The 24199-nt window shown below is 41.2% G+C and overlaps 1 protein-coding gene and 2 long non-coding RNA genes across 7 annotated transcripts; all 3 read right to left on the minus strand.

The window, feature by feature from the left end:
• Positions 1-2667: 2667 nt before the first annotated feature.
• LOC118946478 lies at positions 2668-3115 on the minus strand. The gene is made up of 3 exons (XR_005041316.1): positions 2984-3115; positions 2814-2894; positions 2668-2692 (listed from the first exon to the last, which is right to left on the minus strand). It is a non-coding gene; the product is annotated as an uncharacterized LOC118946478 (long non-coding RNA).
• A 5718-nt stretch (positions 3116-8833) lies between these two features.
• Positions 8834-12972, minus strand: LOC110489319. Of its 5 annotated transcripts, XM_036971125.1 has the most exons (15): positions 12722-12972; positions 11893-11939; positions 11596-11681; positions 11441-11512; positions 11268-11351; positions 10997-11143; positions 10827-10907; positions 10552-10704; positions 10384-10433; positions 10195-10264; positions 10007-10093; positions 9810-9908; positions 9634-9714; positions 9439-9543; positions 8834-9285 (listed from the first exon to the last, which is right to left on the minus strand). In XM_036971125.1, the coding sequence occupies exons 1-15, from the start codon at positions 12778-12780 to the stop codon at positions 9154-9156; spliced, it is 1353 nt and encodes a 450-aa protein (XP_036827020.1). In that variant the 5' UTR covers positions 12781-12972; the 3' UTR covers positions 8834-9153. The 5 variants fall into 5 exon arrangements, with proteins under 5 accessions (XP_036827020.1, XP_036827019.1, XP_036827016.1 ...); XM_036971124.1 differs by lacking the exon at positions 12722-12972 and having other exon boundaries at positions 10552-10698; positions 11893-12384; XM_036971121.1 differs by lacking the exon at positions 12722-12972 and having other exon boundaries at positions 11893-12384.
• A 1912-nt stretch (positions 12973-14884) lies between these two features.
• Positions 14885-16226, minus strand: LOC118946477. Its single transcript, XR_005041315.1, has 2 exons — positions 16088-16226; positions 14885-15951 (listed from the first exon to the last, which is right to left on the minus strand). It is a non-coding gene; the product is annotated as an uncharacterized LOC118946477 (long non-coding RNA).
• Between the last annotated feature and the right edge of the window lie 7973 nt (positions 16227-24199).

A 24199-nucleotide genomic window follows, 5' to 3' on the forward strand; every position in this document is an offset into this window, starting at 1 on the left:
CTGTCGTGCACGTCGATCCAGAGCATCCCAAACATGCTTGTGAGCATGCAGGACATGGAAGAATTGGGACATTTTCAGCACCCAGGAATTGTGTACAGATCCTTGCGAAATGGGACCGCGCATTAACATGCTGAAATATGAGGTGATGGCAGAGGATTACTGGCACAGCAATGGGCCTCAGGATCTCATAGAGGTATCTCTGTGCATTCAAATTGCCATCGATAAAATGCAATTGTGTTCGTTGTCCGTAGCTTATGCCTGCCTATACCGTAACCCCACTGCCACCATGGGGCACTCTGTTCACGATTGATCCTTAAAGAGCACACTTCTTCAGCGTGCCAGTGGCCATCGAAGGTAAGTATTTGCCCACTGAAGTCAGTTATGATGCCGAACTGCAGTAAGACCCTGGTGAGTACGACATGCACGCAGATGGTCTTCCCTGTGACGGTTTCTTACAGTTTGTGCAGAAATTATTCAGTTGTGCAATCCCACAGTTGCATCAGCTATCCGGGTGTCTGATCTCAGACGATCCCACAGGTGAATAGCCGGATGTGGAGGTCCTGGGCTGGCGTGGTTACACGTCGTCTGCGGTTGTGAGGCCGGTTGGATATACAGCCAAATTCTCTAAAACGACATGGTAGAGAAAGGAATATTAAATTATCTTGCAACAGCTCTGGTGGCCATTCCTGCAGTCAGCAGGTGAATGGATTATCTTGGCAAAGGAGAAATGTTCACTGACAGGGATGTAAACAAATTGGTGCACAAGATTAGAAAGAAATGCGCTTTTTGTGCGTATGGAACTTTTCTGGGATCTTTTATTTCAGTTCATGAAACATGGGACCAACACTTTATATGTGGTGTTTACATTTTTGTTCAGTATAATATATTGATATTGAGTGTGAGAATGGCATATGAATAACACCCATTACCTCTTTCATAACGACGGATCTTCACATTCGACTTATAACCATACTTCACTCTTAAACTATTCACATCTACAGTAATTCAGATAATTACATCACCCTTTGTCATATATTATATGTATCCAATCAAAGCTGTAAAGTACTCTGACATGTGCAACGCTACATTTCTACCCTTTTGATGACTGTTGTCTTGTTGAACCAAGAATTTCTCATTGTCTCTTTTAGATGTACTACACATGGTTCAATTAAAACTCAAAAAATATGGACCATAAGTGCGTGACAAATTACATTTTTTTTTTTTACATTTCTTTAATTATACTTTGAACAAGTACAAGTTAGTAGCAATGGCAAATGTCATTCCTATTTGTTTGCAGATTTTCTATGTACAGAGGATCCAATACACAGGAATGTGTCATTGTCAATATATTTATGGAGGACTGTGTACTGCTATTTTTGTAATAAAATAAGTAAAATATATATTGTAGAGGTTGATTTAATGCAGAAGTGAGAGGAATTGCCAGTGAACACAGACCTCCAGAAACTCCAACCCCTCTCCAGCTACATAGCATTCCAGTATATTGGAAATGCATTTGAAAATACTTGTAAGTATGCATTTGTCTGGTATCAGTATAGGCGGAATGGCGTTTAACTTGCATTTGGAAGCAACACATTTTCTGCTAGATTTACAAGGCATACATATTCTCTCTCACACACAAAACATATTCACTGCTTTCCTTCAGAATGGATCAAATAGGCAGAGGAATGATTTCATATATATTGCTACATTTCTTGGAAATGGTCAAATGCAAAATACAACTGTTACAACGTGGACCAGGTGACTATCCACAGTGATTTTGATCCACAGTGATTTTGGCACTATTTCAACCAGGGCCTTTTACAGGCAGAACAAGACTCAGTCTTAGGCAAATAACAAATCCTTTCCACTATGACACCATTCTCAAAGAAAGCAGAAATGATTTGCACAAGAGTGTATGGGAGGAGGTATAGAAAAGAGTTGGTGGTTAAAGTAAGACAGCGGTACACAACTGAGAAAAAGTTGCAAAAACAGTAACACCCTGATACTTTTAGACGTGTAACAGTCTAGATGTTACTGAATCAGGTATTAATGAAGGAAGCACCATGGGGAAAAGGGATGTAGGTAGAGTGGGCTCATATAATTAAGATGGGCACTTCAAAAGAGTCTGAAGTTCAGGGATGGTTGGACATATAATATGGGGTGCTGGTGTGCTTCTGCCCCCCTTTTTATGTCATTGTCACAAATATCCCCCACGCAAAGAAAATGAAACGCGCTCTCTCTATAAAAGTCTATGGCCACACACCAATACATGGATTTGACAGTCAAACTGTCACTTAAATAGTGTCACTGTTGATATCCTATGTCGCGTCGTGATTTCTTTTAAGTTAAAGATAGCTAACAAAAAAGTGGTCTGTTTCCTACCGAAATCAACACCTGAAATTCCAAGATAAAAATGGAATTCCTCTACAAGTTCATCTAACCAACCGTGTATAGGTTATTCCAAGTGTGAATAGTGTTACTTCAAACAGTGCTACACCACCATTTAACCCCCATTCTATTGATTTCAGCGTGACATTGATGGAAGTGATGAACAAAAAAAGAGTTGCATTACACTTACCGTGTTGGCGACCCACTTGAATCAAAATGCAAAACTTCTAAATGTAGGCCTAGCTAGCTGTCTACTACACATTGTCCTCTAACCAGTGACGTACACCACCGAGACATCAGTCTGCTGCTCCAAAAACACACACAACACACCTGTTTACCACACACGTTATTAGAAAACAGAGCATATCTAATGGAAAAATGCACAGTAATTGGTATTCTATATACATAGGAACATTTTTATTTACCTGGTAGCAGCCAAACGTCACGTCCACAGACGTCTCGTGGCGGAGGTGAGACGCATACTGGGTCACCCTGCCAGCCACATACTGACAGAGAGAGATGACATGTTAAGGCCAAATGGAATAAGTCAAGAAAAGCCTAATCTAATACTATTTCAGTAGTATTTACATCTTACCTGGATCCAAGTGACGGACTGCACCTTGGTGGCACAGTAGGGGATGCCCTCTGGACTAAGCCTGGCTGTCTCCTTGGAGATGGCCCACACCAGTTGAGTCTCCAGGCCTCGAACCCTACTCACATGGTGCCTCCTCACCACCACCTGATGTGGAGAGAAACGACAAGTAACATCAACAAAACAACATCAGCCATCGCTGTATACAAAGACACATACCTGGGATCCCCCACGCATGTAGGTGATAATGGGGCTGATGAACTGGAAAGTTCTCCAGGCTTTAGCCACCGGACTGGCATTGTTCTGCACAAGAGGGGGGTGACATTACAGTACATTCAGGTTAGAAACAGCAAACATTGTAACGGTGATGTGACTGTGTGTGGTTCTCTTACCCTGATCACAACAGGCCCACAGTACAGGGGGCTGTACCTAATCGGTATCAGCTGCCAATTACCAGTGGCCTCCTAAAGCAGACAACAAAGATTTTCAGAATGAATATGTGGGATACTTTTCAAACATAAAACCAAAAGCTTTCTGAAAAGTGTACCTCAAGGATGATAGCAGCATCCTGGACATGAAGGATAACTGGCAGCAGTGGCACATCCAACTGGACCTCATCCAGTACAGTTGATTCTAAAAGTAGGAAAAGGAAAACAAACAAACAATTATTAGGACGTAAAACGTAGCACGCTAGCTAGTACTACTAGCAAAAGTGCATTGCTTAGCAACAATTACTCAAGTTAACGTTACCTTGAAAGTTTGGATTACAGAAATACACAACATTTAACAAATTACATTGTCAATGTTGAATGTGGTAAAATAAGAAGTTTAAAACTCCACGTACCCTCTTCGAAGTCGCTGTCCACCTCCCGACGATCGCGAACCCTGCAAAACGGAAAAAGACAACAAAAACAACCCATAAATGAATTTGAATAACCTGTCGACGCAGAAGGCTGCCGACGTCCTCGCACTCTCTCGGTCAATCTTGAAAAGCACCCAGGCATTTTCCAGTCGATGTTTCAATCTCAGGTCTCAAAAATCCGTCAAGTTTGTTGTTGTTGAACAGCAAATTGAAGTTGTTCTTGTTTTCGAACAGAAAACGTTCAATAGAACGCCGATATGTTCTAACGGTTAGATGTCTCATGGCAACACATATATTTGAAATTGTTGTTTACAAAATTGACAGCTGTGTTGCCATAGAAATGAGTTTGGAACGCTATGGTTACCATTAGAATCCTATACAATTCCTGGTCATCATTCTAATTCCATTGACCCTATTTTGTCACCAGAGGCTTTCCTATGTTGTGTGTGTATAATATAAAACTTAAAGACCAAATATATATTTTTTAAGTCACTAGCTAGGTCAATGGCCCATTGAAAAGTTTTAGCTTGTTTCATGGAAGTTGTTGTTGAACTTCTGAAAGTCTAGGCTTTGGCTCAGTGGGCTATAAAGTCTTGTGGAGCACAGACAACCCGGGATAAAAAAATATATAAAACACATACACATTTAGACAAGGGGGGCGAAACCACATCCCACTGAGGTAGGAGAGCACTGAAGCATCTGCATAATAATAATCCATACCTCTTTTATAAACAGGATATTATCATTGATTATATCAAAGTGTATGTATGAATAAATCTGATTGACCTTTTTTCATGGCAGGTTCACCTTTTGAAGCCAGATGAGGTTCCCAAAGCGTTCTGCGCACCCACCAAGCTCAGTCCCATCTCTGTACTCTTCTACGAGGACAACAACAATGTGATCCTAAAGAAGCATCGCAACATGGTGGTCAAGACCTGTGGATGCCTGTAACATCTGTGGTGGCCCATCTATTCTACATCATTTTAATAAACTTCACTACCATTGTTCCAAAAGATACAAACAGGGTTGATAGCAATAATCTGGCAATATGAGGCTAAATGGTATGTATCTACACTGAACATAAATATAAACTCAACATGCAACAATTTCAATGATTTTACTGAATTATAGTTCATATAAGGACATCAGTCAATTAAAATATGTTCTTTAGGCCCTAATCTATGGATTTCACCTGACTGGGAATACAGATGTGCATCTGTTGGTAACAGATACCTTTTTAAATGAAGATAGGAGAAATCAGAAAACCAGTCAGTATCTGGTGTGACCACCATTTGCCTCATGCAGCGGGACACATTTAATGTAATATATATATATATATATATATATATATATTTTAATATAAAATTTTTTAACTAGGCAAGTCGGTTAAGAACAGATTCTTATTTACAATGACGACCTACCCCGGATGACGCTGGGCCAATTGTGCCCCGCCCTATGGGACTCCCAATCACGGCCGGGTGTGATGCAATTAATCAATCAAATGTATTTATAAAAACCCTTCTTACATCAGCTGATGTCACAAAGTGCTGTACAGAAACCAGCCTAAAACCCCAAACAGCAAGCAATGCAGGTGTAGAAGCACAGTGGCTAGGAAAAACTCCCTAGAAAGGCCAGAACCTAGGAAGAAACCTAGAGAGGGTATGGGGGGTGGCCAGTCCTCTTCTGGCTGTGCCCGGTGGAGATTATAACAGAACATGGCCAAGATGTTCTAATGTTCATAGATTACCAGCAGGGTCAAATAACAATAATAATGCAGCTTGGATTTGAACCAGTGACACCTCTTGCACGACTGACACAGTACCTTAGACCGCTACGCTACTCGGGAGCCCACATCACCTTAGCATAGAGTTGATCAGGCTGTTGATTGACGCCTGTGGAATGTTGTCCCACTCCTTTTCAATATTTTTTTAAAGTTGCTGGATTTTGTCAGGAACTGGAACATGCTGTCCTGCACGTTGATCCATGCCAAACATGCTTGTGAGTATGCAGGACATGGAAGAATGTTGATATTTTCAGCTTCCGGGAATTGTGTACAGATCCTTGCAACATGGGACCGCGCATTATCATCCTGAAATATGAGTTGTTGGCGGCGGATGAATGAAACAATGGGCCTCAGGATCTCGTCACGGTTTCTCTGTGCATTCAATTCAAATTGCCATCGATAAAATGCAATTGTGTTCGTTGTCCATAGTTTATTTCCCCATACCATAACCCCACCGCCACCATGGGGCACTCTGTTCACAATGTTGACATCAGCAAACCGCTTGCCCACGCGATGCAGGATTCATCCATGAAGAGCACACTTCTTCAGTGTGCCAGTGGCCATCAAAGGTGAGCATTTGTCCACTGAAGTCAGGTCAAGACCCTGGTGAGTACGACGAACACGCAGATGGGCTTCCCTGTGACGGTTTCTTCTGACAAATTCTTCAGTTGTGCAATTCCAGTTTCATCAGCTATCGGGGTGTCTGATCTCAGATGATACTGCATGTTAAGAAGCTGGATGTGGAGGTCCTGAGCTGTCATGGTTAAAATTGGTCTGCGCTTGGACATACTACCAAATTCTCTACAACGACATTGGTAGAGAAATTACTACTCCAGCAACAGCTCTGGTGGACAATCCACCAGTCAGCATGCTCCATCAAAATTTGAGAAAAAACTGTGAGTATGTTGTGTGGAAAAACTGCACATTATAAGGTGGCCTGTTATTGTCCCCAGCACAAGGTGCACTTGTCTAATGATCATGCTGTTTAATCAGTTTATTGAAATGCCCCACCTGTCAGGTGGATGGATTATTTTGGCAAAGAAGAAATGCTCACTAACATGGATGTAAACTTATGTAAATTCATGAACATTTGAGAAATAAACTTTTTGTACATATGGAACATTTCTGGGATCTTTTATTTCAGTTCATGAAACATGGGACCAACACTTTATATGTGGTGTTTACATTTTTGTTCAGTATAATATATTGATATTGAGTGTGAGAATGGCATATGAATAACACCCATTACCTCTTTCATAACGACGGATCTTCGCATTCGATTTATAACCATACTTCACTCTTAAACTATTCACATCTACAGTAATTCAGATAATTACATCACCCTTTGTCATATATTATATGTATCCAATCAAAGCTGTAAAGTACTCTGACATGTGCAACGCTACATTTCTACCCTTTTGATGACTGTTGTCTTGTTGAACCAAGAATTTCTCATTGTCTCTTTTAGATGTACTACACATGGTTCAATTAAAACGAAAAAAATATGGACCATAAGTGCGTGACAAATTACATTTTTTTTTTTACATTTCTTTAATTATACTTTGAACAAGTACAAGTTAGTAGCAATGGCAAATGTCATTCCTATTTGTTTGCAGATTTTCTATGTACAGAGGATCCAATACACAGGAATGTGTCATTGTCAATATATTTATGGAGGACTGTGTACTGCTATATTTGTAATAAAATAAGTAAAATATATATTGTAGAGGTTGATTTGATGCAGAAGTGAGAGGAATTGCCAGTGAACACAGACCTCCAGAAACTCCAACCCCTCTCCAGCTACATAGCATTCCAATATATTGGAAATACATTTGAAAATACTTGTAAGTATGCATTTGTCTGGTATCAGTATAGACGGAATGGCGTTTAACTTGCATTTGGAAGCAACACATTTTCTGCTAGATTTACAAGGCATACATATTCTCTCTCACACACAAAACATATTCACTGCTTTCCTTCAGAATGGATCAAATAGGCAGAGGAATGATTTCATATATATTGCTACATTTCTTGGAAATGGTCAAATGCAAAATACAACTGTTACAACGTGGACCAGGTGACTATCCACAGTGATTTTGATCCACAGTGATTTTGGCACTATTTCAACCAGGGCCTTTTACAGGCAGAACAAGACTCAGTCTTAGGCAAATAACAAATCCTTTCCACTATGACACCATTCTCAAAGAAAGCAGAAATGATTTGCACAAGAGTGTATGGGAGGAGGTATAGAAAAGAGTTGGTGGTTAAAGTAAGACAGCGGTACACAACTGAGAAAAAGTTGCAAAAACAGTAACACCCTGATACTTTTAGACGTGTAACAGTCTAGATGTTACTGAATCAGGTATTAATGAAGGAAGCACCATGGGGAAAAGGGATGTAGGTAGAGTGGGCTCATATAATTAAGATGGGCACTTCAAAAGAGTCTGAAGTTCAGGGATGGTTGGACATATAATATGGGGTGCTGGTGTGCTTCTGCCCCCCTTTTTATGTCATTGTCACAAATATCCCCCACGCAAAGAAAATGAAACGCGCTCTCTCTATAAAAGTCTATGGCCACACACCAATACATGGATTTGACAGTCAAACTGTCACTTAAATAGTGTCACTGTTGATATCCTATGTCGCGTCGTGATTTCTTTTAAGTTAAAGATAGCTAACAAAAAAGTGGTCTGTTTCCTACCGAAATCAACACCTGAAATTCCAAGATAAAAATGGAATTCCTCTACAAGTTCATCTAACCAACCGTGTATAGGTTATTCCAAGTGTGAATAGTGTTACTTCAAACAGTGCTACACCACCATTTAACCCCCATTCTATTGATTTCAGCGTGACATTGATGGAAGTGATGAACAAAAAAAGAGTTGCATTACACTTACCGTGTTGGCGACCCACTTGAATCAAAATGCAACACTTCTAAATGTAGGCCTAGCTAGCTGTCTACTACACATTGTCCTCTAACCAGTGATGTACACATTATTCCCAGATTCCGTTTGGTTTTTGAGCTGTGTTAGTTTTAACAGGACGTGTAACCTCATCTCCCCCTCTCGCACAATTGATTGTTGTTAATTTCCATATCTAAAGAATAAAGCATAATTGTTCATGTAATATTAGCCTCATACCTCCAGGAAGAGGAAATTGTGATGAAATGATCAAGTAAATGAAAAAAGACAGAGACAAATGCTTTTAAACTACCAGTTATTTTATTTAAAAATGTAAAATTCAGTGCAAAGTAATGTAGTGCATTAGTGTCCAGATCCCTGTTAGGTGGCAAAGTGTCACAAGAATCCTGTGGGGAGAGAAAACAAGAGAATACATTAATTTAATTTGTGTTAACTAATCAAGGTTCAACAAAGCACTTCAAGTCCTCAAATCCTGAGAGAGAGAAAGAGAGATGGACAGAGAGAGAGATATGGATGGAGAGCGAGAGAGAGAGAGAGATGGACGGACAGAGAGAGAGAGAGATGGACAGACAGAGAGAGAGTGGCCTTTCAGATCTCTGCAGTAGGACTACATGCTGGCCATGAGGTTCTCCAGGTGGTACTCCAGGAGGCTGGAGAGCTCAGTGACCAGAGATTCTGGGTTAAAGTACCAGGCCAGCTGCTGCCCAAACATGTCATCAAGCAGAGCCATCAGCCCGCCCTGAAGAGAACACCACACAACACATAGATAATGGCTCTGAGTTACTAGCTTACCAAGAGGAAAGAGACAAGGAGAGTTACTCCCTGTAAAATGTCATTGAAACCCTGTTATTCAGGTCAACTAGGAATAAGGAAGTAAACTCTTGACTCTTACATTGAGCAGCAGCAGGTATCTCTCAGCCTTTGGCTCAATGCTGGCAGCAGCGGGCAGGAAGGAGTACAGGAGAGCGTACAGACGCTCCATGAACCCACCAGGGTGCTAAAGGAAACAGAGGAGGAGAGAAGAGAAATTGAAGTGAATTTGCTAATAGAGAGACATCGAAACATGTACCAGTGAGATGCTACTTACCACAATCAGGGACTTCTGAGCTATCATCAACCCAAACAGCACCAGTTCAAAGAGGACATCTATCAGGTTAACATGATGGATCTAGGACAAGAAAATAGGAATGATTTCAAACAGATCAGATACTGTGATGTATAAAAGACATGCATGTGGAGACATGAAAGAGTTAATGAACCCACCTTTGCCTCAGCCAGCTCCCTCTCAATGTCAATCTCCTTCGAGGGGTCACTCAGGTAGTCCACAAAGTCATTATAGGCACGGATGAATTCGGCCTCGTCCTATCACAAAGCAAAGAGCGTTGATGTTAATGAACAGAACACATTTCCCACTGAGGACGCTCTCTTTCCCTTGAATGAATAATGAGTTAGTGAGCTACCATGTGGTGGGCTTGAACCAGTGCGCCCATTAGGACCTTTCCTGCCACAAACAGATGGTTCCTGCTCAGGGTGGAACCAAGCAGTGTCTAGAGAAGAGGGAAGAGTTAGGGTGAGACACCCATCTTCCTCTAGGAGACAGACAGAACAAGAAGATACAGAGAGAAACATTTTAAGTGGGTCCACTCACAGTGAAGGCCTGGCGCAGGGAGACGAGCCTCAGGGCGATGTCCTCCACTCTCTTGGTGGTAAGGTAGAGGCTGTGGGAGGGAGGGAATGGAGAATGTCAACCAGTAGAGTCAATGGGGATATAGGATGGTGACAACTATGCTTCAGCATCTGACAAGCCCAGACTACACAGATATTTAGAGGAACTCACTTTAGCAGAGGAACCTCCCTCTCCTCAGGCAGCAGGTCCTCCTCCCAGCCCTACAACAACAGAACAAACATTCAACATCAGTGACATGACATGACAAACAATGGGTCAATGGATGGATCTTAATGCTACTAGTCTATAGAATGTGTAGCTGTGTGTCTAACATCTGACCTCATAGCAGTTGTGGCCTTCAGGCTCTGGCTCAGTGAACTGCTGATTGGTGGGCGTAGAGACGGAGGCAGCCTCCGACCATGCCGAGGAGGAGAGCAGCCCATCCAGCCCCATGTGGAGAGTGGCGTACACCACCGAGACATCAGTCTGCTGCTCCAAAAACACACACAACACACCTGTTTACCACACACACGCATTATTAGAAAACAGAGCATATCTAATGGAAAAATGCACAGTAATTGGTATTCTATATACATAGGAACATTTTTATTTACCTGGTAGCAGCCAAACGTCACGTCCACAGACGTCTCGTGGCGGAGGTGAGACGCATACTGGGTCACCCTGCCAGCCACATACTGACAGAGAGAGATGACATGTTAAGGCCAAATGGAATAAGTCAAGAAAAGCCTAATCTAATACTATTTCAGTAGTATTTACATCTTACCTGGATCCAAGTGACGGACTGCACCTTGGTGGCACAGTAGGGGATGCCCTCTGGACTAAGCCTGGCTGTCTCCTTGGAGATGGCCCACACCAGTTGAGTCTCCAGGCCTCGAACCCTACTCACATGGTGCATCCTCACCACCACCTGCTGTGGAGAGAAACGACAAGTAACATCAACAAAACAACATCAGCCATCGCTGTAACATATTTCCATCTTGATCACATGACTCTGACAATGTAGATTAGGACTAGATAGTTACAAAGACACATACCTGGGATCCCCCACGCATGTAGGTGATAATGGGGCTGATGAACTGGAAAGTTCTCCAGGCTTTAGCCACCGGACTGGCATTGTTCTGCACAAGAGGGGGGTGACATTACAGTACATTCAGGTTAGAAACAGCAAACATTGTAACGGTGATGTGACTGTGTGTGGTTCTCTTACCCTGATCACAACAGGCCCACAGTACAGGGGGCTGTACCTAATCGGTATCAGCTGCCAATTACCAGTGGCCTCCTAAAGCAGACAACAAAGATTTTCAGAATGAATATGTGGGATACTTTTCAAACATAAAACCAAAAGCTTTCTGAAAAGTGTACCTCAAGGATGATAGCAGCATCCTGGACATGAAGGATAACTGGCAGCAGTGGCACATCCAACTGGACCTCATCCAGTACAGTTGATTCTAAAAGTAGGAAAAGGAAAACAAACAAACAATTATTAGGACGTAAAACGTAGCACGCTAGCTAGTACTACTAGCAAAAGTGCATTGCTTAGCAACAATTACTCAAGTTAACGTTACCTTGAAAGTTTGGATTACAGAAATACACAACATTTAACAAATTACATTGTCAATGTTGAATGTGGTAAAATAAGAAGTTTAAAACTCCACGTACCCTCTTCGAAGTCGCTGTCGCTGTCCACCTCCCGACGATCGCGAACCCTGCAAAACGGAAAAAGACAACAAAAACAACCCATAAATGAATTTGAACAACCTGTCGACGCAGAAGGCTGCCGAAGTCCTCGCACTCTCTCCGTCAATCTTGAAAAGCACCCAGGCATTTTCCAGTCGATGTTTCAATCTCAGGTCTCAAAAATCCGTCAAGTTTGTTGTTGTTGAACAGCAAATTGAAGTTGTTCTTGTTTTCGAACAGAAAACGTTCAATAGAACGCCGATATGTTCTAACGGTTAGATGTCTCATGGCAACACATATATTTGAAATTGTTGTTTACAAAATTGACAGCTGTGTTGCCATAGAAATGAGTTTGGAACGCTATGGTTACCATTAGAATCCTATACAATTCCTGGTCATCATTCTAATTCCACTGACCCTATTTTGTCACCAGAGGCTTTCCTATGTTGTGTGTGTATAATATAAAACTTAAAGACCAAATATATTTTTTTAAGTCACTAGCTAGGTCAATGGCCCATTGAAATGTTTTAGCTTGTTTCATGGAAGTTGTTGTTGAACTTCTGAAAGTCTAGGCTTTGGCTCAGTGGGCTATAAAGTCTTGTGGAGCACAGACAACCCGGGATAAAAAATATATAAAACACATACACATTTAGACAAGGGGGGCGAAACCACATCCCACTGAGGTAGGAGAGCACTGAAGCATCTGCATAATAATAATCCATACCTCTTTTATAAACAGGATATTATCATTGATTATATCAAAGTGTATGTATGAATAAATCTGATTGACCTTTTTTCATGGCAGGTTCACCTTTTGAAGCCAGATGAGGTTCCCAAAGCGTTCTGCGCACCCACCAAGCTCAGTCCCATCTCTGTACTCTTCTACGAGGACAACAACAATGTGATCCTAAAGAAGCATCGCAACATGGTGGTCAAGACCTGTGGATGCCTGTAACATCTGTGGTGGCCCATCTATTCTACATCATTTTAATAAACTTCACTACCATTGTTCCAAAAGATACAAACAGGGTTGATAGCAATAATCTGAACAGATTCTTATTTACAATGACGACCTACCCCGGATGACGCTGGGCCAATTGTGCCCCGCCCTATGGGACTCCCAATCACGGCCGGGTGTGATGCAATTAATCAATCAAATGTATTTATAAAAACCCTTCTTACATCAGCTGATGTCACAAAGTGCTGTACAGAAACCAGCCTAAAACCCCAAACAGCAAGCAATGCAGGTGTAGAAGCACAGTGGCTAGGAAAAACTCCCTAGAAAGGCCAGAACCTAGGAAGAAACCTAGAGAGGGTATGGGGGGTGGCCAGTCCTCTTCTGGCTGTGCCCGGTGGAGATTATAACAGAACATGGCCAAGATGTTCTAATGTTCATAGATTACCAGCAGGGTCAAATAACAATAATAATGCAGCTTGGATTTGAACCAGTGACACCTCTTGCACGACTGACACAGTACCTTAGACCGCTACGCTACTCGGGAGCCCACATCACCTTAGCATAGAGTTGATCAGGCTGTTGATTGACGCCTGTGGAATGTTGTCCCACTCCTTTTCAATATTTTTTTAAAGTTGCTGGATTTTGTCAGGAACTGGAACATGCTGTCCTGCACGTTGATCCATGCCAAACATGCTTGTGAGTATGCAGGACATGGAAGAATGTTGATATTTTCAGCTTCCGGGAATTGTGTACAGATCCTTGCAACATGGGACCGCGCATTATCATCCTGAAATATGAGTTGTTGGCGGCGGATGAATGAAACAATGGGCCTCAGGATCTCGTCACGGTTTCTCTGTGCATTCAATTCAAATTGCCATCGATAAAATGCAATTGTGTTCGTTGTCCATAGTTTATTTCCCCATACCATAACCCCACCGCCACCATGGGGCACTCTGTTCACAATGTTGACATCAGCAAACCGCTTGCCCACGCGATGCAGGATTCATCCATGAAGAGCACACTTCTTCAGTGTGCCAGTGGCCATCAAAGGTGAGCATTTGTCCACTGAAGTCAGGTCAAGACCCTGGTGAGTACGACGAACACGCAGATGGGCTTCCCTGTGACGGTTTCTTCTGACAAATTCTTCAGTTGTGCAATTCCAGTTTCATCAGCTATCGGGGTGTCTGATCTCAGATGATACTGCATGTTAAGAAGCTGGATGTGGAGGTCCTGAGCTGTCATGGTTAAAATTGGTCTGCGCTTGGACATACTACCAAATTCTCTACAACGACATTGGTAGAGAAATTACTACTCCAGCAACAGCTCTGGTGGACAATCCACCAGTCAGCATGCTCCATCAAAATTTGAGAAAAAACTGTGAGTATGTTGTGTGGAAAAACTGCACATTATAAGGTGGCCTGTTATTGTCCTCAGCACAAGCTGCACTTGTCTAATGAGCATGCTGTTTAATCAGTTTATTGAAATGCCCCACCTGTCAGGTGGATGGAATATTTTGGCAAAGAAGAAATGCTCACTAACATGGATGTAAACTTATGTAAATTCATGAACATTTGAGAAATAAACTTTTTGTACATATGGAACATTTCTGGGATCTTTTATTTCAGTTCATGAAACATGGGACCAACACTTTATATGTGGTGTTTACATTTTTGTTCAGTATAATATATTGATATTGAGTGTGAGAATGGTATATGAATAAATAACACACATTACCTCTTTCATAACGACGGATCTTCGCATTCGATTTATAACCATACTTCACTCTTAAACTATTCACATCTACAGTAATTCAGATAATTACATCACCCTTTGTCATATATTATATGTATCCAATCAAAGCTGTAAAGTACTCTGACATGTGCAACGCTACATTTCTACCCTTTTGATGACTGTTGTCTTGTTGAACCAAGAATTTCTCATTGTCTCTTTTAGATGTACTACACATGGTTCAATTAAAACGAAAAAAATATGGACCATAAGTGCGTGACAAATTACATTTTTTTTTTTACATTTCTTTAATTATACTTTGAACAAGTACAAGTTAGTAGCAATGGCAAATGTCATTCCTATTTGTTTGCAGATTTTCTATGTACAGAGGATCTAATACACAGGAATGTGTCATTGTCAATATATTTATGGAGGACTGTGTACTGCTATATTTGTAATAAAATAAGTAAAATATATATTGTAGAGGTTGATTTGATGCAGAAGTGAGAGGAATTGCCAGTGAACACAGACCTCCAGAAACTCCAACCCCTCTCCAGCTACATAGCATTCCAGTATATTGGAAATACATTTGAAAATACTTGTAAGTATGCATTTGTCTGGTATCAGTATAGACGGAATGGCGTTTAACTTGCATTTGGAAGCAACACATTTTCTGCTAGATTTACAAGGCATACATATTCTCTCTCACACACAAAACATATGCACTGCTTTCCTTCAGAATGGATCAAATAGGCAGAGGAATGATTTCATATATATTGCTACATTTCTTGGAAATGGTCAAATGCAAAATACAACTGTTACAACGTGGACCAGGTGACTATCAACAGTGATTTTGGCACTATTTCAACCAGGGCCTTTTACAGGCAGAACAAGACTCAGTCTTAGGCAAATAACAAATCCTTTCCACTATGACACCATTCTCAAAGAAAGCAGAAATGATTTGCACAAGAGTGTATGGGAGGAGGTATAGAAAAGAGTTGGTGGTTAAAGTAAGACAGCGGTACACAACTGAGAAAAAGTTGCAAAAACAGTAACACCCTGATACTTTTAGACGTGTAAGAGTCTAGATGTTACTGAATCAGGTATTAATGAAGGAAGCACCATGGGGAAAAGGGATGTAGGTAGAGTGGGCTCATATAATTAAGATGGGCGCTTCAAAAGAGTCTGAAGTTCAGGGATGGTTGGACATATAATATGGGGTGCTGGTGTGCTTCTGCCCCCCTTTTTATGTCATTGTTACAAATATCCCCCACCCATGTCCAGGGGTCTCAGTATTTTGTCTCTTGACGCCATTAAGTTCCAGTTGCAGCGCTCTAATCGTGGTCATCGTGTGTCTGTGAATCACAACATGAAAGGCGATGAGTGACAACATATCCACATATTGAGTCATACAAAATACAACTTTAGCATAGGGAAAGAGTTTGCTTCTAACATGTAAACTGGGAGTCTGAATGATGAGAGCATCTTAACCCAGCTGTAGGTCCATTGTGTGTGTTGGTCTTTTAAGCCTCAACATCATCCAGCTCTGGGGGCATTGGGGATTTGGGATGCTTGCTCTCAAAGTGCTGCTTGAACGTCTTCGGGTCCGGCATCTGCGTCTGTAAGGGTCAGGTAGAGGACGGAGGATATCAACAATTGTTGGCTGAGTCACAGTCACAGTTCTTGTGACGTTGCTTCCAGAGGCAGCTTGGAACTCGGTAGTGAGTGTTGCAACCGAGGACACAAGCTCCCGTTCTGTGAGCTTGTGTGGCCTACATCTTAAAGGCTGAGCCGTTGTTGCTACTAGACGTTTCCAATTCACAATAACAGCACTTATAGTTGATCGGGGCAGCTATAGCAGGGCAGAAATTTGACTAACTGACTTGTTGAAAAGGTGGTGCCATGTTGAAAGTCACTGAGCTCTTCAGTAAGGCCAATGTCTGTCTATGGAGATTACATGGCTCTGTGCTCGATTTTATACACCTGTCAGCAACGGGTGTGGCTGAAATAGCCAAATCCACTAATTTGACGGGTGTCCACATACTTTTGCATATATAGTGTATACTATCATCTTAAATAGACATGTTGAAATATTTTGCCATAGTAAATTGTATATTCTGCGAATTTCCCTAATGTGGACAGTTTGTGTTAATAACCTACACAAACCTTCATTTTCACCCCAGAAAATGTTGTGGAATTACACATCCATTTTACCTCAGATTGGTGATATTAGTATAAAAGTGTATAGTTTTCAAGATGACATATGATTGACTGCTTAAAACAGATCAATATCTTTGGTTTTGTACCAATGGTTTTGTTATGGCCTTTACCATTACATTTATGAGTAAATTATGGATTTCATGATTCAACAAGAAGAGAGAAGTGGTAGTCATGTGACTAGCTTTTGGATTCATTCTTAGTTTTAAAAAAATTGGCTAAATCAAGAATTGATTGATCAGAGAATTCCACCCACTTGCCCCACAACCAGAGGTGAGTAGATTCTACTATGCAGAAATGTCCCAAATGGTGGCACACTATTCAGTAATACCTAAAAGTATTACCTAAAAGATTTCAACATTAAATAGGCATGTGTTTTACATTTCTAGAATTTACTCAATTGGAATTAATATATCAAATGTATATTTCCAGGATACAAAATGGAACAAGAAATACACAGAAATCAATGGTTTTATAGGGTGAAATGTTAGGTTTAAGCTTTAGTCACTCCTTATTCCTATATAGGCAGGTGAAATATATATGGATAGTAAATCAACATGTTTATATTCATAATGGCAGTCGTGAAAATGTCTCAGGTCAATATATGAATCTATGCTGTCAGTAACATGAAAGACAGTAACATATGCTGTCAGTAACATGAAAGACAGTAACATATGCTGTCAGTAACATGAAAGACAGTAACATTTTCCCTGTTCATATACTATGGTATATAATTCCATAAATACTCTGTTTTTGGAATGGAACTGTAGACATATGATTGATGTGGGACACTGAATGGCATTAGGGTTATTTTTGTTCCTTTCCTCCACAGGGAATACCAGTCTATGTGCCAAAGGCTGGGAGCAACATGGGGGGGGGGGGGGAAATGTGCTATTACTTCTCCACTGATTAACTGACCTGGAATCAGTCGGGATATGTGTATTTCCATGGGGGTACTCCTGGTCGTCATAGACAGCCAACAGTATTACTATTCAATGACGTTATGATAAAGTACATCTACAATCACCTTTTACTAAGGCCTTAGATGACTGTGTTAACCCAGAGAAGTACTCTAATATTAATTTTCTGTTCAACTTTCTGGTAAAGACCTTTTGAGATGAGAAAGTTCTTTAAAAAAAGATCCTTAACAATGACATTGAGTTCTGGATCGGGCTAACGGATGCACAACAAGAGAAAACATGGTTGTGGGTGGACAACCCACCTCTAGACGAAAAGGTCAGATATTTTGTTATTCAAATAGTAATGCATTTGCTTCAAATCACAACTCACTATTCGTAAAGCATGATCATTCAGTTAAATATTGCTGCCATGTACACTACCATTCAAAAGTTTGGGGTCACTTAGAAATGTCCTTGTTTTCCATGAAAACATACATGAAATGAGTTGCAAAATGAATAGGACATTAGTCAAGACGTTGACAAGGTTTTAAATAATGATTTTTTAATTGAAATCATAATTGTGTCCGTCAAACTTTGCTTTCGGCAAAGAATCATCCATTTGCAGCAATTTACAACCTTGCAGACTTTTGGCATTCTAGTTGTCAAGAGATTTCATCCCATGCTTCCTGAAGCACCTCCCACAAGTTGGATTGACTTGATGGGCACTTCTTACGTACTATACTGTCAAGCTGCTCCCACAACAGCTCAATAGGGTTGAGATCCAGTGACTGTGCTGGCCACTCCATTATAGACAGAATAGCAGCTGACTGCTTCTTCCCTAAATAGTAATTGAATAGTTTAGAGCTCTGCTTTGGGTCATTGTCCTGTTGTAGGAGGAAAATGGCTCCAGTTATGCGGTGTCCACACGGTATGGCATGGCGTTGAAAAAATGGAGTGATAGCCTTCCTTCTTCAAGATCCCTTTTACCCTGTACAAATCTCCCACTTTACCACCACCAAAGCACCTCCAGACCATCACATTGCCTTCACCATGCTTGACAGATGGCGTCAACCACTCCTCCAGCATCTTTTCATTTTTTCTGTCTCACAAATGTCCTTCTTTGTGATCTGAACACCTCAAACTTAGATTCGTCTGTCCATAACACTTTTTCCCAATCTTTCTCTGTACAGTGTCTGTGTTATTTTGCCCATCTTAATCATTTCTTTTTATTGGCCAGTCTGAGATATGGCTTTTTCTTTGCAACTCTGCCTAGAAGGCCAGCATCCTGGAGTTGCCTCTTCACTGTTGACATTGAGACTGGTGTTATGCGGGTACTATTTAATGAAGCTGCCAGTTGAGGACTTGTAAGGCTTCTGTTTCTCAAACTAGACAGTAATGTACTTGTCCTCTTGCTCAGTTGTGCACCGGGGCCTTCCACTCCTCTTTCTATTCTGGTTAGAGACAGTTTGCGCTGTTCTGTGAAGGGAGTAGTACACAGCGTTGTACGAGATCTTCAGTATCTTGGCAATTTCTGGCATTGAGTAGCCTTCATTTCTCAGAACAAGAAATAGACTGATGAGTTTTAGAAGAAAGTTCTTTGTTTCTTGCCATTCTGAGCCTGTAATCGAACCACCAAATGCTGATGCTCCAGATACTCAACTAGTCTAAAGACTAGTTAGCCTTTTAAAATTAGCTAACACAATGTGGAGTGGTGGTTGCTGTTAATGGGCCGTTTCCAGCTACAATAGTAATTTACAACAGTAACAATGTCTACACTGTATTTCTGATCAATTTTAAGTTATTTTAAATGGACAATGTTTTAAAAACTCTTCGTTCAAAAACAAGGACATTTCTAAGTGACCCCAAACTTTTGAACGGTAGTGTATATTGTGATGTGTTTTCCATGACTGACACGACACACAAATACTGGGGAAATCGTGAGGGTTTGTTACCCCAAATTGTTATTTATGTATGTGTTACCATCTTTCTACCCTAGCTTCTGGTATCGCAATGAGCCTGATAACTGGCCAGGAGAAAATGTATAAAATCTCAATGCTGAAGACCGTGCCAGAATGGGGTAGTAAAGACCAAGTTTTGTTTTGTTGTCAACTGTGATAATATGAGACACTCTTAAGTGCATGAAACAGTATCTTGAATTTTGCTCTGAACACAACTATTTAAAAATATTTTTAACTAGCGTTGATGAGTAGAAACTGTATTGGTGAGTGGAGTACAGGAGATTACTGCTCATTTTCTACATACATTACAATTTTCATATATATTTGAAATATTATGGTGTAACACAAACCAAATCAAAAACTCGTTGGATATCTTCCGTTCACACAATGTCTCTTTTTAGCACACCATGTTGATTGTGTTTTGTACACATGTTTTTCTGCTTTTCAGTGTTTCTAGACCTATGGTTTGAAAACAAGAAGGTTGTGTGCATCCAATATCTAAACATCTGGAATCCATTTTATTAATTAAGTTTGTTCAGCTTTTTTAAATATTACCTACATTAGTTCAGGGACAACAAACTAGAGATGACTGAACACCTATACAGTACGCTTCTGGTGATGTATCAAGAATATTGAAAAAGGTAGGAAATTCAATATGTTGAGAGTTGACTCACAGCTTCAAAGTTAACTCATTCACAGTAACGCCTAACATCTTGAAGAACCACTCTTTTCTACACCTATGGTGCCTTCAGAAGCTATTCTTACCCCTTGACTTGTTCCACATTTTGTATTACAGCCTGAATTCAAAATGGATTAAAAAAAAATTCTCACCCAATACCCCATAATGACAAAGTGAAAACATGTTTTTTAGAAATCTTATCATATTTATAGAAAATTCAATTCAGAAATCTAATTTACATAACTATTCACAATCCTGAGTCTATACATATGGCAGCGATTACAGTCTTTCTGGGTAAGCCGAAGATCGTTGCACACCTGGATTGCACAATATTTGCATATTCTTTTAACTCTGTCAAGTGGATCACTGCTAGACAACGGATGATCTCCACATGTGTGGTTCCCACCGTGAAGCATGGAGGTGTGATGGTGACACTGTCAGTGATTTATTTAGATCTCAAGGCACACTTAACCAGCATGGCTACCACAGCATTCTGCAGTGATACACCATCCCATCTGGTTTGCACTTAGTGGGACTATCATTCGTTTTTCAACAGGACAATGACTCAAAACATCTCCAGACTGTAAGGGCTATTTGACCAAGAAGGAGAGTGATGGAATGCTGTATCAGATGACCTGGTCTCCACAATCACCCAACCTCAACCCAATTGAGATGAGTTGGACCAGAGAGTGATGGAAAAGCAGCCAAAAAGTGCTCAGCATATGTGGGAACTCCTTCAAGACTGTTGGAAAAGCATTCCAGGTAACGACCTCACGAAGCTGGTTGAGAATGCCAAGAGTGTGCAAAGCTGTCAAAGCTGTGGCTACTTTGAAGTATCTAAAATATATATTGTAAACACTTTTTTGGTGACATGATTCCATGTGTAATTTCATAGTTTTGAGGTCTTTGCTATTATTCTACAATGTAGAAAATAATAAAAAGAAAAGAAAAACCCTTGAATGAGTAGCTGTGTCCAAACTTTTGACTGGAACTAAGTATTCACACCCCCGAGTCAATACTTCGTAGAATAACAGTTTGAAGGCGATTACATCTGCGAGTCTTTTGGTAAATTGATAAATTGCCAACTCCATATTAATGCCCATAATTTTGAAATGAGATGTTCTACGAGCAGGTGTCCACATACTTTTGGTAATGTGTACCTTTCCCCATCTTCATAACTTTGTCAATATGACTTGACCATGATCTGACTATCCAATGTTACTCCTAGGAGTTCAACATCTTCAATGGTTACACCCTTTGTGAAGTTGAGGTTTAGGTCTAAGAGAATGCTTTGAACCAAATACAATGATTTAAGTGTTTAGATGTATTTCAAAACAGCTTTGTATATTACCCATTCTGACAGACTTAACTCCTTGCTAAGAGTCTGTGAGCTTACTGGATGTAGGTGCTGATTTGTAAAGTGTGCAATCATCAGCATACAGTCATTTTGCTTCTTGTAAGACAATTGGCAAATTATTTGTGAAAATAGAGAAGAGTAACGACCCAAGGCAACTGCCGTGTGGGATATTGCACTGTACATATGATGTTAGGGAAGCTTCCATTGAAGAAAACTGAGTTCTATTGGATAAGTAATTCTCCAACCATGTGATGGCAGGTGACGTAAAGCCATAAGTGAGTTTTTTTCAGTAACAAATTATCAATAACATCAAGGCTGCACTGAAATCTAACAATACAGCTCCATCTTATCATCTTAGCTTACTCGAAAAATTGCATTGTATTTGTTCAAACCATTTTCTCCATCAGTTTACTAAGAACAGGCAGCAAACATATTGGTTGGCTGTTTGAGCCAGGAAAGGGTTTGTGATGCACACAAAATGTATGGTCATGTGTTCATGTATTAGTTTCTTTGTATTGGGGAAGAACGCTTTTACTGAAATATCAGTCCTCCAAAGGTCAGCCACTGCAATGCATTTATACTACTGTTGGCCAGTAGGGGGCAGTGAGACGTGTTCGCGTCACACGGACCATATGCGATCCTGCACCTGTGTGTTCTCATAATTGAGAGGACCTTTGAAAGAGAAGCCACGTTCTCCTGTTTCCATCATTTATCCTGTGTTACAGGAACTACACTGCTAAAAAATATATAAGGAACACTAAAATAACACATCCTAGATCTGAATGAATGAAATATTCTTATTAAATACTTTTTTCTTTACATAGTTGAATGTGCGGACAACAAAATCACACAAATTATCAATGGAAAATCAAATTTATCAACTCATGGAGGTCTGAATTTGGAGTCACACTCAAAATTAAAGTGGAAAACCACACTACAGGCTGATCCAACTTTGATGTAATGTCCTTAAAACAAGTCAAAATGAGGCTCAGTAGTGTGTGTGGCCTCCACATGCCTGTATGACCTCCCTACAATGCCTGGGCATGCTCCTGATGAGGTGGCGGATGGTCTCCTGAGGGATCTCCTCCCAGACCTGGACTAAAGCATTCGCCAACTCCTGGACAGTCTGTGGTGCAACGTGGCGTTGGTGGATGGAGCGAGACATGATGTCCCAGATGTGCTCAATTGGATTCAGGTCTGGGGAACGGGCGGGCCAGTCCATAGCATCAATGCCTTCCTCTTGCAGGAACTGCTGACACACTCCAGCCACATGAGGTCTAGCATTTTCTTGCATTAGGAGGAACCCAGGGCCAACCGCACCAGCATATGGTCTCACAAGGGGTCTGAGGATCTCATCTCGGTACCTAATGGCAGTCAGGCTACCTCTGGCGAGCACATGGAGGGCTGAGCGGCCCCCCCAAAGAAATGCCACCCCACACCATGACTGACCCACCGCCAAACCGGTCATGCTGGAGGATGTTGCAGGCAGCAGAACGTTCTCCACGGCGTCTCCAGACTCTGTCATGTCTGTCACGTGCTCAGTGTGAACCTGCTTTCATCTGTGAAGAGCACAGGGCGCCAGTGGCGAATTTGCCAATCTTGGTGTTCTCTGGCAAATGCCAAACGTCCTGCACGGTGTTGGGCTGTAAGCACAACCCCCACTTGTGGACGTCGGGCCCTCATACCACCCTCATGGAGTCTGTTTCTGACCGTTTGAGCAGACACATGCACATTTGTGGCCTGCTGGAGGTAATTTTGCAGGCCTCTGGCAGTGCTCCTCCTTGCACAAAGGCGGAGGTAGCGGTCCTGCTGCTGGGTTGTTTCCTTCCTACGGCCTCCTCCACGTCTCCTGATGTACTGGCTGGTCTCCTGGTAGCGCCTCCATGCTCTGGACACTACGCTGACAGACACAGCAAACCTTCTTGCCACAGCTCGCATTGATGTGCCATCCTGCATGAGCTGCACTACCTGAGCCACTTGTGTGTGTTGTAGACTCCGTCTCATGCTACCACTAGAGTGAAAGCACCGCCAGCATTCAAAAGTGACCAAAACATCAGCCAGGAAGCATAGGAACTGAGAAGTGGTCTGTGGTCACCACCTGCAGAACCACTCCTTTTATTGGGGGTGTCTTGCTAATTGCCTATAATTTCCACCTGTTGTCTATTCCATTTGCACAACAGCATGTGAAATTGATTGTCAATCAGTGTTGCTTCCTAAGTGGACAGTTTGATTTCACAGAAGTGTGATTGACTTGGAGTTACATTGTGTTGTTTAAGTGTTCCCTTTCTTTTTTTGAGCAGTGTATTATCTGCTACACCAGCCCCAAACCTGGGACTTGTAACTGGTGCTTTACTATTTAGGTAGTGGAATTACTTCAGCTCCTTTAGGCTTTGGGTAAAGACATCCAAATAGGGGTGGTTAATACAGTCTGCTACCATTCTCAATAGTCTTCCATCTAGGTTGTCTATACCTGGTGGGTTATCATTATTGATG

The sequence above is a fragment of the Oncorhynchus mykiss genome, chromosome 32 (genome assembly GCF_013265735.2).
Source record: "Oncorhynchus mykiss isolate Arlee chromosome 32, USDA_OmykA_1.1, whole genome shotgun sequence".
NCBI lineage: Eukaryota > Metazoa > Chordata > Actinopteri > Salmoniformes > Salmonidae > Oncorhynchus > Oncorhynchus mykiss.